The 13,217-nt window shown below is 40.6% G+C and overlaps 1 protein-coding gene across 5 annotated transcripts in view; it reads left to right on the top strand.

Annotated features, from left to right (window-relative positions):
• Positions 1 to 12,266, top strand: part of si:ch211-59o9.10 (uncharacterized protein LOC561841 homolog) — a 45,906-nt gene extending 33,640 nt beyond the window's left edge. For 4 of the 5 annotated variants that reach the window (XM_060843253.1, XM_060843251.1, XM_060843255.1 and 1 more), the window contains exons 8-12: positions 343 to 529; positions 1,569 to 1,657; positions 1,847 to 1,968; positions 9,086 to 9,185; positions 10,816 to 12,266. In XM_060843253.1, coding sequence (XP_060699236.1) covers positions 343 to 529; positions 1,569 to 1,657; positions 1,847 to 1,968; positions 9,086 to 9,185; positions 10,816 to 10,869 — 552 coding nt within the window. In that variant the 3' untranslated portion in view covers positions 10,870 to 12,266. The remainder of the gene's footprint in view (positions 1 to 342; positions 530 to 1,568; positions 1,658 to 1,846; positions 1,969 to 9,085; positions 9,186 to 10,815) is intronic. The other variant, XM_060843256.1, reaches the window with a different exon arrangement.
• The last annotated feature ends 951 nt before the right edge of the window (positions 12,267 to 13,217 follow it).

Raw genomic sequence — 13,217 nt, 5'->3', positions numbered from 1 at the left:
TTCTTACCATTTTTTCTAAAAAGAAAACCTTGCAATCTTACTAGCTTGTTTATTCTGACACCACCACCACCATCCATCCCCCTACCCATATTGCTTTAAGTTACCCTCTGCTGTCTCTCACTGATCTCCTCTCTTGTAACTGTGTGAAGTTTATTAATCTGCATACTTTAATTTACTATTTGTATAACCATGCTTTCTAGCTGAGCTTTCCTGGCTCTATCTGAGGTGAATGTCACCCAGCACTAAGTAAATGGCATCTTCTGCCTATACCCATAGAAGGTTCAGTAGTGATGTTTTTTTCACTGTGGAACTGCAATAACTAAATGTTGGCATTCTTTACAGACATTGGAAAATTCCCACGAATTTTGCGGTTTGCCTGGGTGTTCAGAGTATGCAGGTTTATTTGCTTCAGATATTGGATACTGTGGGAAGCCTGGATGTAGTGAGCTTCAGCATCAAAATGACATCTTGAGTCCTGAAAGAATTGACCATGCTCTTGACCTGCAAAGATTTTTCAATGAGACAAGCGGTAAGAGTTTCAGCTATCGATATGCTGAAGGGATAGAGGCTGTTTGAAATTATAATACAAAACCATGGAACTTCTCTATGGCTTGGCTTCCACATGAATACAGGCAGTGCTTGTTAACACCTGTAACTGCTGGGAACAATTGTACTAATGTGGGAGCACTAATGCGCACTGTTCCAAACCCGACTCACTATATAGCACTTCACACCATCTGTGCAAATGCAGTATTGTGCGCTTTTCAAATAGTGGTTCAGTGCAGGGGGAGAAATACTCCTGAGGGAACAGGGTTCATAAGCTGGGGTTTGAGGGAGGGTGTGAGGTGACGAGGAGCTGGGAAGTCCTCTGATTTCTCCCACTTCCTTCCCCCACCCAACCTTTCTCCTATGCCTGCTACTCCACGAGTATCTTGGGATTCTCTTTTTTAAATTTACTTGCTAGTACTTTTCAACTTTCCTGCTTTTTCAGTGGTCTTTCATAACGTTTTTCCTCTTTTCTCTCCCTGTCGTATCTACCTACCACCACCAACCCCCTCCCAAAAATCGGGTGCCCCTCTTTCCCCTTGATGTATTCCTAAATATCCAAGATTCTCTGCTCCTTTTTAGGGTGAGGGAAAGGGGAGAGAACATACTGGATATGTACTTCCAATAGATTCTGCACCATGCAGGTGCAGATATTTCTGCAGAAGATGTTTCCACAAGTAGCTATTCTGTGCTACTTTGGCCTTCTCCTGCTTTATCTTAATTTCATGCTTCTATTTCCCTCCCCAACCTTTTTAACATTTTAAAAATGTCAGTCCTCTTCAGACTTGTTACAAATAACTCTTGCTCTGTGTATTGCTGCTTGCATTTTGTTGGTAACCAACACCAGAAACTGTTGTTCAAGTTGTAATTTGACAAGAGTACTCTGTCCTGCACTTCTAACATTACTGAAATAACTTGAAATGAATTTTTTTTTTTACATTTTGGTTTAAAAGCTGCATTATTGTCATTTTGATATAGTTTCCTGAAAACCAAGTAACTAAATCTCTTTCCGATGCTTTTAGGTAGAAGCAGAAGACTTAGAAGACACAATCGGCATCAGCATGCTTCTATGTATTTAGATGAAACCATAAATGATGGTAATGATTATGAGGTGAGTAGGTTCATTTTCTTGTTCATTGCACTATTGGTGCAAGATTGAAGGTTTCTTAGTGTAAGTTAGCAATACTGGTGCATAGAAGCCCTCTTTAATAGTGAACACCGCTTAACATATTTGACAAACTGGAAATCTTGGTCTAATTTGAAAGGTATCTTAAATTTATTGCACTCTCTTAAAACCTAGGAACTTTTGGCTTATGAAGAAAGACAGGGTTCAGCTGTTGCACAGAAAAAACTCAGCAGTGCTGAGATTAACTGTTTACCAGTCAATTTATTTGATCCAGCAAATGCTGCAGAAAAGACACAGTAAGTAAAAGTTGTTTTTATATTGTCCTTATTTTGGAGTTGTACTAGCATTTAGAATTGGAAAATCTTTGATTTTAAAATGGTGGGGGGGGGGGGTGGAATGCATCCTAATCTGTTCATGAGATGTAGGTGGTTTTGGTTAGGTCAGTATTTATTGTCCATGACTAACTGCTCTTGAGGTTGGTGGTGAACTCTGCTTTGAGCCACTGCAGTTCATGTGGTGTAGATGTACCCACAGTGCTGTTCAGGAAGGAGTGCCAAGATTTTGATCCAACAATGCAAGAATAACTATAGTTCCACCGTTGGATGTTTCTTTGAGGGGACACTTGCAGATTGCGTTCACATGCTTGTACATTTTTTTGGCATAGGCTGCAGGTTTGTTAGACACTGTTGAGTAGACGGCACAATAAATGTGTAGCGGGTAGATGGGGTGCCAATCAAATGGGTGGCTTATCCTGAATGGTGTTGAGCTTTTGAGTGGTGGAACTGCACCCATTCAGGATAATAGAGAATATTCCATTGTAGAGCTGAAAATGTGTTGCTGGAAAAACGCAGCACGTCAGGCAGCATCCAAGGAGTAGGAGAATCGATGTTTCGGCATGAGCCCTTCAGGAATGAGGAAAGTGTGCCAAGCAGGCTAAGATAAAAGGTAGGGAGGAGGGACTTGGGGGAGGGGCATTGGAAATGCAATAGATGGAGGGAGGTTAAGGTGAGGGTGATAAAGGTGAGGGTGATAGGCCGGAGTGGGGGTGGAGAGTTCAGAAAGAAGATTGCAGATTAGGAAGGTGGTGCTGAGTTCAAGGGTTGGAACTGAGACAAGGGGGGAGGGGAAATGAGGAAACTGGAGAAATCTGAGTTCATCCCTTGTGGTTGGAGGGTTCCTATTCGGAAGATGAGGCGCACTTTCTCCCGCTGTCGTGTTGCTATGATCTGGTGATGGAGGAGTCCATGGACCTGCATGTCCTTGGTGGAGTGGGAGGGGGGAGTTGAAATGTTGAGCCACAGGGTGGTTGGGTTGGTTGGTCTGGGTGTTCCAGAGGTGTTCTCTGAAACATTCCACAAGTAGGCGGCCTGTCTCCCCAATATAGAGGAGGCCACATCCGGTGCAGTGGATGCAGTAAATGGTGTGTGGAGGTGCAGGTGAATTTGTGGCGGATATGGAAGGATCCCTTGGGGCCATGGAGGGAAGTAAGGGGGAGATGTGGGCGCAAGTTTTGCATTTCTTGCGGTTGCAAGGGAAGGTGCTGGGAGTGGAGGTTGGGTTGGTGGGGGTGGGTGTGGACCTGATGAAGTCACGGAGGGAGTGGTCTTTTCGGAACACTGATAGGAAAGGGGAGGGAAATATATCCTTGGTGGTGGGGTCAGTTTGGAGGTGGCGGAAATGACAACGGATGATACGCTGTATATGGAGGTTGGTGAGGTGGTAGGTGAGGACCAGTGGGGTTCTGTCCTGGTGGCGATTGGAGGGGTGGGGCTCAAGGGCAGAGGCGATGCGGTGGAGAACATTGTGATCACGTCTGGGGGGAAATTGCGGTCTTTGAAGAAGGAGGCCATCTGGGTTGTACAGTATTGGAACTGGTCCTCCTGGGAGCAGATGTGGCGGAGATGAAGGAATTAGGAATATGGGATGGGGTTTTTATGGGGGAGCAGTGTTGGAGGAGGTGTAGTCTAGGTAGCTGTGGGAGTCAGTTGGCTTATAGTAAATGTCCGTGTTGAGTCGGTCACCCGAGATAGAAATGGAGAGGTCTAGGAAGGGAAGGGAGGAGTCTGAGACGGTCCAGGTAAATTTGAGGTCTGGGTGGAAGGTGTTGGTAAAGTGGATGAACTGTTCAACCTCCTCATGGGAGCATGAGGCAGCACCGATACAGTCATCGATGTAGCGGAGTAAAAGGTGGGGGTTGGTGCCAGTGTAGCTATGGAAGATGGACTGTTCCACAGCCTAAGAAGAGGCAGGCATAGCTGGGGCCCATGCGCGTGCCCATGGCTACTCCTTTGGTTTGGAGGAGGTGGGAGGATTGGAAAGAGAAGTTGCTCAGAGTGAGGATCAGTTCAGTCAGTCGAAGGAGAGTATCAGTGGAAGGGTACTCGTTGGTACGACAGGAAAGGAAGAAGCGGAGGGCTATGAGTCCTTCGTGATGGGGGATGGAGGTGTACAGGGACTGGATGTCCATGGTGAAGATAAGGCGTTTGGGACCGGGGGAGTACAAATGATGGAGGTGGAGGGCATGGGTGGTGTCCTGAATGTAGGTGGGGAGTTCTTGGACTAAGGGGGATAGAATCATGTCGAGGTAGGCAGAGATGAGTTCGGTGGGGCAGGAGCAGCCTGAGACAATGGGTCGGCTGGGGCAGTCAGGTTTGTGGATTTTGGGCAGGAGGTAGAAATGGGCGGTGAGAGTTGTGGGACGGAGGTTGGAAGTGGTGGATGGGAAATCTCCTGAGGTGATGAGGTTATGGATGGTCTGGGAGATGATGGTTTGGTGGTGGAAAGTGGGGTCATGGTCAAGGGGGCAGTAGGGGGAGGTGTCTACGAGCTGGCATTTAGCCTCAGCGGTGTAAAGGTTGGTGCGCCAAACTAATATTTCATTGTACACTTGATGTCCATCTTTGTAGATGGACAATCATTTACTGAGACAGAACTATTTTTACTGCAAAATTCCAACTTTCAGTGGTCATCCTTTATGATGCTGGTGAGGGATTCACCCATTTGAATATAATTTGAATGTCCCGGATGGTAGTTGTACTTGGATGCAGCACTTCACTAAAGATCCTAAGACAGCATTTTCCAAACCTACAACTATCTAGAAGGACAATGGCCAAAGGACACCACCTCCAAACCACATAACATCCTGACTTGGAAAATATCACCATTCTTTCACTGTCACGAAGTCAAAAATCCCAAAGGCACTGTGGGTCAACCTACAGCATGTGGACTGCAGTAGTTCAAAAATGCAACTCACCACCATCACCTCAAGGGTAACTAGGAACAAGCAACAAATGCTGGTCCAGCCAGTAATTGATATGTTTCGCGAGTGAATTTAGTCATTGCCTTCACTTTTGTAGAATGGTTGTTACTTGTTGCTCAGCAGAGAGCTTTCCACCCCATTCCAGTTTGACACTAGTTTCATACGGATTCCTTGATGTCACTTTTTTTATTGGCCAAATGCTATTTTGATTATTTGGAGTAGTTGCATTGTGCTCTATTCCAGGATTTAGCTCTTTTTGCCTCTGATTGCACCATTAATGAGAGTCATCAAGTAGCACTCAGTTTGGAAATATGTCAGTGAGCAGGTTATACTAAGTAAGTGCAGTTTGACATTGTCCCTAACTCCTTTTCACCAGTTTGGGTGGTAATTGGCCAGGTTGTATGGTCTGCATCATGTGGATGGGTAGATGAGTTGTTGCTGAACTGGAACAGCTTGGCTTGGGGCACTGCTAGTTCTGGGGCACACTACTTCAGTTCTTCTGCCAGAATGTCATCGGGACCCATTGACTTTAATTTTTTGATCACAATGTGAGTAGAGTTGGCTGAAAACTGGCATCTATAATGCTGGGGAACTCTGGGAAGTGACATGCACTTTTGTCTTCATCTTCAGTCAGAAGTGCATATGCTTCAGTGTTGGCTTCTGCCTGATGTGCTTGGATCTGCATTAAGGATGAGAATCACCACCCTCCTGTTAATTGTCCATCACGAGCCATATCTGCACATGACAGCTATGGAGCTGTGATCTGATCATTTGAGAATGGGATACCTTGGCACTATCACAGGCTGCCTCTTCTGGCATGCAGGTACTAGAAGAACAGGAGTTGGCTTTTTCATCCTTTTGAGCCTGCTCCACCACTCATTAGGATTGTGGCTGATCTGACCTTCCCTTTCCTGCTCTTTCCCTATAACCCCTTGATTCTCCTACTGATCAAGAGTCTGTCAGCCTTTTTAAAAAAAAAATACACAAGGACTGTGACTCAGTACCAGAGCTGTGGGGCAGAGTTCCAAAGGTGCTCAATCCTAAAGAAATTCTTCATGACTGTCTTAAATTGGCACCCCTTTATTCTGTGATTATGCCCTCTAGTCTGAGACACTCCCAGTGGGGAACCTACTCAACATTTACTCTGCCAAGCCCCTTAAGAATTTCTTCATATGATTCAATGAGCTCAACTCTAGTGAGTAGAGTCCCACTCTGTTTAATCTTTAATCAAAGACCACAATCGTCCAAGTGAACCTTCTCCAATGTCTCCAACAAAATGATTTACCTTTTTAAATGAGAGCCAAAACTCTTTAGTGCTCCAGATATGGTTTCACCAGCACCTTCTACAACTGCAGAAAGACTTTCCCAGCAGGGGAATTCCCTCAGTGTATTACCTGATGAGTCCAGAACCTCAAGAATTTGCACAATAATGTTGAAAACTTATATTGCAGCTCCCTCCTGCCTGGGTGTCTGCCACTGCCATCATCTGGAATGGATTTGTTCTGCTGGTGGGACAAGACATAGCAAAGATGCAATTTAAAAGATTTGTAGCTCTGGTTGTAAGTTTGTTAGCTGAGCTGGTAACTTGTTCTCAGACATTTTGTCATTATGCTAGATCAGTGAGCCTCTGCGCTGGTGTTCTGTTCTGCCTGCTAGTTAAATAATAAATGGGACAGAACATTAGTGCTTCATCAGAGGCTCCCTTATGTAGCATGGTGATGAAACATCTGAACACAGTGAGCAAACTTACAACCTGACATAGAAAGAATGTCCAGTGGTATCTGGAACTTGAGGTATGAAGTAAAACTAGTCAAACAGCCTGACTGTTCAATGGGACGGTTCTGCCAATGTTTGGACAAGTCCGCCAGCTATTAAGGAAGACTTTTCATGGTCAAGGCTTTTACTGTTTGTTTCCATGCTTAGGTTGATGTCAGGTGATGCATCTAGTTTCATACTTTCCTGGAGACTTTGTAGCAGTTTAATACACTGAGTTACACTGCCATTTTGAGGGCAGTTAAGACCACATTGCTGTCACATGTCAATGAGACAATGGTTTCATGCTTGCTGTTAGATTAGCTTTAAATCCTATGTTTTTATCAACTCCATTCAAATTCCACTGAGTGCTGTGGGAATTAGTGTCAGTCTCCAGATTACTGATCAATATTGGCATTTGGATAGCATGTATTACTGAAGACTTGGCAGAGGTGGGTACTGCAGGTGCTGGAAAAGCACAGCAAGTCAGGCAGCATCCGAGGAGCAAGAAAACCAACATTTTCAGGCAAAAGCTCTTCAGGATCCCTGATGAAGGGTTTTTGCCTGAAACGTCTGTTTTCCTGCTCTTCAGATACTGCCTAACCTGTGCTTTTCTAGCACCACTCTAATCTTTTACTGAAGACTTACCTCTGCAATAAATTGAGCTTCTGTAAAAACTAGTTTCTCATGCAGGAACATCCTTTAAGTGTTATACAAGCTTGACTGAAATTTGTCAGGTTTGATTTAAGATGGCTTATTGCCTCATTCAGCAGGAGCTGAAAGCCCTGATTCAATACACAGAACTGAAGAGTAGAAGCCATTGGTGTTCTCAACCTATGCTCATCCCAACTCTTCAAATGAAGCTGAACGTTTGCTTTATTTCACCCTTCTTTTCAAAAGTTTCATTTTAAAATTGTTACCTATATCAGGTGGTTAACAGTATTCTGCATCCTGATTTATTCTTGCAGGAGTGGATAGCAAACACTTATGTAACAATCCAGTGAGTGTCCTTGTTGTTAATTTGTCAAATTTGTAGAAATGTTCACCCTTGCCCTCAGCCTCCCTTCTAATATCCTTAATGGGATACCTAGCTTGTTTGGTCAGTCATTGCATGTGGTGGTTAAAATAAAAATGCATAAATTGAGCTGATAGAGAACTGAAGAAATGACCAGGTTATAAACTATCTGGGGTCCTACAAATCTGCAAGTGATTTTAGCTTTGCATAAAACAACTAATACCCTCCAAGGTACCTCTGTCTGTTAGGGTAAGCATTTAATGCATCCTTACCTGTATTGTGCATAGCTTATTCAATTACACCATAAATTTATTTTTGTCTATATTTGCTATCAAAATTGCATTTAATTTGATAGATGCAGTTAGTCAAGCACCATAGCTCTTTACAACTCCATTGTTCCTCATTAACCTATTTTTTTCTGATTTGTTTTTATGCCTCCTTGATTAAGCTAAAACTATGATCTTGCAGGTCATATTTTGTTACTTTAAATTGTGGACTTAGTTCTCTTATTATTCCATTATACCTGAATGCCTTTTTAAAATACCATTAGGATGGTTTTCTGATCCATTAACTTTGGCTAATTCCATTTTCATTTTTAATTTTGTTCCTTTTTGGTTACTGATTTCTTGCACTTTTTAGTAGCAAATGCCAATTTTCTCCCTATATTAATCAAGTACCAATCTTTATGCCTTTACACTTCTGGTGAAAAATATTTAACTTACTCTCTGTACCTTCTGCAACCAATTCCTTTTTGATCTGCCACTTTTTTTTTTCTCTCTGGCATGTACATCAAGCAAAATGTTGTCCTTCACATGAGGTGACAAACTTGAGCCTTCATTCCCTGTTCATGCCTCAAGGCAGTTGAAGGATCTCAAAGGTATGGATGGCAGTCAAAAGGTTGGGACTTGACCAGAGACACAAACAAACATAATCTAGGCTAATGCTTGGCATCAGAAAACTGCAGCCAGATGGCATTTGACTTTCAGAGTTGTGAACAATCCAGTCAACCTTGTCAAATATGTACAAAATCTTGCGCTTTTCTTTACAAAGTAGCATAAGTTCTTTGTCCTTTAACATTTTGACTCAGTAGATATCCTGTAAATGCACAAGATTATCTTGTAATTAGGACTATTAATGGCATCCTGCTCAATGCAAAATATGCTGCATTACAGCAGTGAACACTTGAGTCTTAATCATGAATTTATATGGGAGACTATTACAATAAAAATGTAAGATTCTGTATTATAACATTTCATTCACAGTTTACCTAATTTGTGTGGTTTTTGAAAGTTGATTTGTTTTTGCTTTCATAAATTACAAGTACACTTTTTCTTGATTTTTAACTTGATGTGCATTAGTAAAATATTCATCACATTAATCTCATCAGATGTCATATCTGCTTCAATGACTACACACCAAAAGAAGAGTTGAGGATCTTGCCATGTCTTCATGACTATCACAGAAAATGTATTGACCGCTGGTTAAAGGTACTCTTTAGCAAAGGCAATGTATTCCATGTTCTGCTAAAGCATGTGAAACACTGGGGCTGGTGGCTGGGTACAGACTGTCCACTGAGAACTCTAGATAGTAGAAAATGCAAATATTGCAGACTCCAAGATTAACTACATGTAGGAGGCTTTTTAAAAAATTTGTGGTTGAGGATAAGGTTACTAATTAGCTACTGTCAGATGAAAACTTGCTTTTTCTGAATCTAAAAGTTGAACAGAACCTTTAATCTTTAAAATCTGAAGTTTACTTAGAAAGCAAATAAAATGCAAGTGTATATTTTAACACTTTTTTTACCAGGCTCAATGTAAACTTTTCAATCGAGATGCAGCAGTTACAAATTCAATCACTGTTGTGATGAAGACTATTCAGCCCATGTCTCCACAGGTTTTGAGCATTGATTTTGATGCTGTAACCTTGCATATGATTTCTAATCAAATCCCCTCACTTCTTGAATGCTTTGATAACCCCTCCACTGCACCATATATACAATCAAACTGACTGAAGAGCATTTCCTGATGAAGATATTACGCTCAACGTTCATTCTCCTCCTCCTCCTCAGATGTTGCCTGACTAGCTGTGCTTTTCCAGCACCACACTCTTCGACTTAGGTCTAACTAGTGTCTGAATTTCAATATAAATCCCTTGTATTTCTGTACCCTTGCTAAAAAGGCTAGATTAATGCTGTAGGAACTGTTCATTTCACCCGTCTTGCCGTCCATCCTCATACCTGATGAAGGACTTGTGCTCAAAACGTCTATTCTCCTTTTAGATGCTGCCTGACCTGGCATTCTTTTCCAGCACCCCACACTCTTGACTCTGATCTCCAGCATCTGCAGTCCTCTTTCTCTCCTTTTTTTAAGCACAGATACATTTGGGTTTCTCTGCTCCAAATTGCATTCTTGTTTTGTTTGGAAGAAAATAAATATATTTCCATACACTTTGTCATCAATACTGTTACCTTTTCAAAAAAAGCTTTATGTTAAACAAGACTTTCCCTTATGAAATCCATGCTATCTCTCCTCTTAATTGATTTGCAGTTATCCATGTGACTGATACTTCTAGAAACAAATACTTGGGATAGAAGTAATCAGTCACCTGAAATTTAAACTAGTGCCTGATTGTTGGACTTACACTTGTTCAAAAAGGGTGTACAAGTGTAATATTTGCAATTCTTCAACTATCTGGCACCATCTTTTGAGTCTAAGGAAGATTAAAATTATGGCCAGTGCCTCCACAATTCCCACTCTCTTCTCTGTTTTGGGTGAATCTCAGTTGGTCCAATTGTTAAAACTGACTTCAGGATTGCACCACATGCAGCAGTGAGTAGTCCAACAGGCCCAGCAAAAAGTCTCATGCTACATTTTTTTTAACTAGATTCTTTTAAGAAGGTGACTTGAAATTCCCAAACTTGCCCCTTGGCAGATCAATTTCCATTTTAAAACTGGCCTTTAAAGAATTTTTAGAGCAGCAAGTTTTTAATGTACAAATTAACATTTAAGATGGGCTTTTTAAAAGCATCAATTAATGTCTATTCAGTTTAGTGATAGTAATAGTTGGTAGCAATACTGAAATTTAATTCAAAGATTAATAACTATTTCTATCCTACAGAGAAACTCAAGTTGCCCAATTTGCAGAGTCGATGTGAATTTGGATCAGTCTTGATGAGTAACTATCAGAAGAGTCACTTAGTGCAATAAATTATTTTTTGACTTGAATGGAATACTGTTTTTAAGATGCATTCAATTGTGCATAGATGAAAATGTTTCCATTTTATTTCTGTAAAAATGATTTGAATTTCAACACAATGGCTCAATGTATATTGTTTACTGTCCTTTATTTAAGAACTGATCTCTAAATTTTTTAACAGAAGACCAAAATAAAACTTTAAATCCAAAACAATATTCCATGTTTTCACTTGCTGTATAAAAATAAATGCTTTTGAATATTCAACCATTAAATTACAAACTTTCACATGCCCATGTTGCAACTCTCCTTCCAGATTATTGCATTAGTGTCACTAACATCAATTTAGTGTAACTTTGCTTGGGGTTAGATCAATCAGTCTAACTTAAGGGCCTAGAAAGGCTGATGTTCCTCATTGAAAGCTAAGATTGGTGGAGTTTAATCTCCCTTACACATTATCTGCCCTTTTTAACAATAGGAAACTTCAAGTTGCAGTATTTTTCCACAAACAAAAGGCACAACATTAAGTCTTGACTATTGTACAGTATATTCGAGGTGCCAATGCTGGCAAGATTGAGTAGAATGGGTAGATTTGCAGGTTCTTTTGAGGATGAAAATATTCAGTAGAAGCTGAACCATCCTCCAAGCAAAGTTTCTTTCTTTAATTGCTTTTAACTGGTTTTATACACCTTTTGTTGCTGATCGGTTGTCAAGTAAATAATCAGGAGTCTGACTTAACCTGGAACCCACCTTTTAGGGTCATGTTGTTTAAAGTCCCACCAACCTAAACAGCTTATCAATTTTACACTTTTCTGCAAAGTATTTGATATCAATTCTATTTATAGATGTTATGATTTAAATGTGTTTCTGCAGTTTGAAACATCCAGCATATAAAGGATTCCTTCATAAATTGACAAATAAGACAGATGTGATTTACTGCTGTTTGTTTTTTAGTTTAAAACTAATGTGCAGTACCTTTTAGTTGCAAGCTTTCAATTTTTGTACTGAACAGTTTTTAGCATAGTGCTTAACAGCTCCTGAATCTTAACTGACATCCAGCAGTATTCTGATTCTGTTCAGTATAGTATTGAAAAGTGTACTTGCAAGAGTACTAAACTCTGCATGCTGTCATTGAATGAATAACTGTAGCTGCTCAAACTGCAGGCTATAAATAGATTGTTTGCAAATAACTTTTTTGTGGGTGGCCAAAGTAGAATGGAGAAATTTATATTTTTATACTCTTGTCCTTTTTTTTTGTATCAAGAATGAGTCACTTCAAGCATTATTGAATAGCTTGGTGTGCATGTGGTAATTGTTTTCATTTGAATTTGTAATATGTAAATATTGATGTTTGAACACAAATGTACTGAATAGTTTAATTTGCAATTAAAGTCTCAATACACTTAGTTTTGCTTTTTTAAATGGCCAATGAATGCAGAGGAGCAAAGAGGAACTAATGTGGACAAAGGCTCACATCTCCAGTACCTGCCATTGGCAGACTCCAGGAAAAATTTAAGCTGGCTACTTTGGCAGCAAGAGAAGAAAAGCAGAATATTTACTGCACAAAAGGAACTGTCATTGTATGTCCACACAACTAACACAGGTACAGCAAGTGATTTAGCAAATGAAATGTTGGGTCTTCCCTGCAAACTATTTAAAATTTGAGACATTAGAGAGACTGCACCTTGCCGGTGTACAATTTCTTTTCAGAGGATATGGCTGATTTTTAGGCTGAGGAAGTTGGCTTACAAAAGACTTAGCTGTACTCACTAACTCTCAGGTTGATTTTATTGAAACCTGCAAAATTCTGTGGCCCATTTTAATAGGGTAGATGCTGAGTGTTTTCCCCTTTTTATTTTATATAGGGAATCTAGAACTGGGTCACTGTTTCAGACTAAGGGGTCTTCCATTTTAGATAGAGACGTAAAATTGACTTTTTTTTACTGCATCCAAGCAGTAGCCTCTACCACTCAATAAGGTCAGGACTGAAGTCTCAACTGTACTCTTTGCATGTAGGACACAGTAATGCTGATACATCTATCCTAGTACAAGATACATACATTCTGAACAAAATTAGTGGTTGGAGGAAGTGGACTGTAGCCTAACTTGCAGATGAGGGATAAGTGATCAAGCAGGTTACAAATAACTTAAATCTTTATTTATTTGCCAACATTTTCCACCTTTTATAATGGGGGAAATGTAAAGTTAATTTTGCAAGAGAAACTAAAGCTGCAACACTAGGACTTGAGTCTACTTATACACAAATCAAAGTGAGCATGTCCAGATAGAAAATTGTCACAATTTGTACCAGCTGAACATTAACCAAA

This window comes from Hemiscyllium ocellatum, chromosome 23 (assembly GCF_020745735.1).
Source record: "Hemiscyllium ocellatum isolate sHemOce1 chromosome 23, sHemOce1.pat.X.cur, whole genome shotgun sequence".
NCBI classification, from domain to species: domain Eukaryota; kingdom Metazoa; phylum Chordata; class Chondrichthyes; order Orectolobiformes; family Hemiscylliidae; genus Hemiscyllium; species Hemiscyllium ocellatum.
Note: the sequence above shows the minus strand (reverse complement) of the source record. Positions and strands in the feature narration are given on the sequence as shown.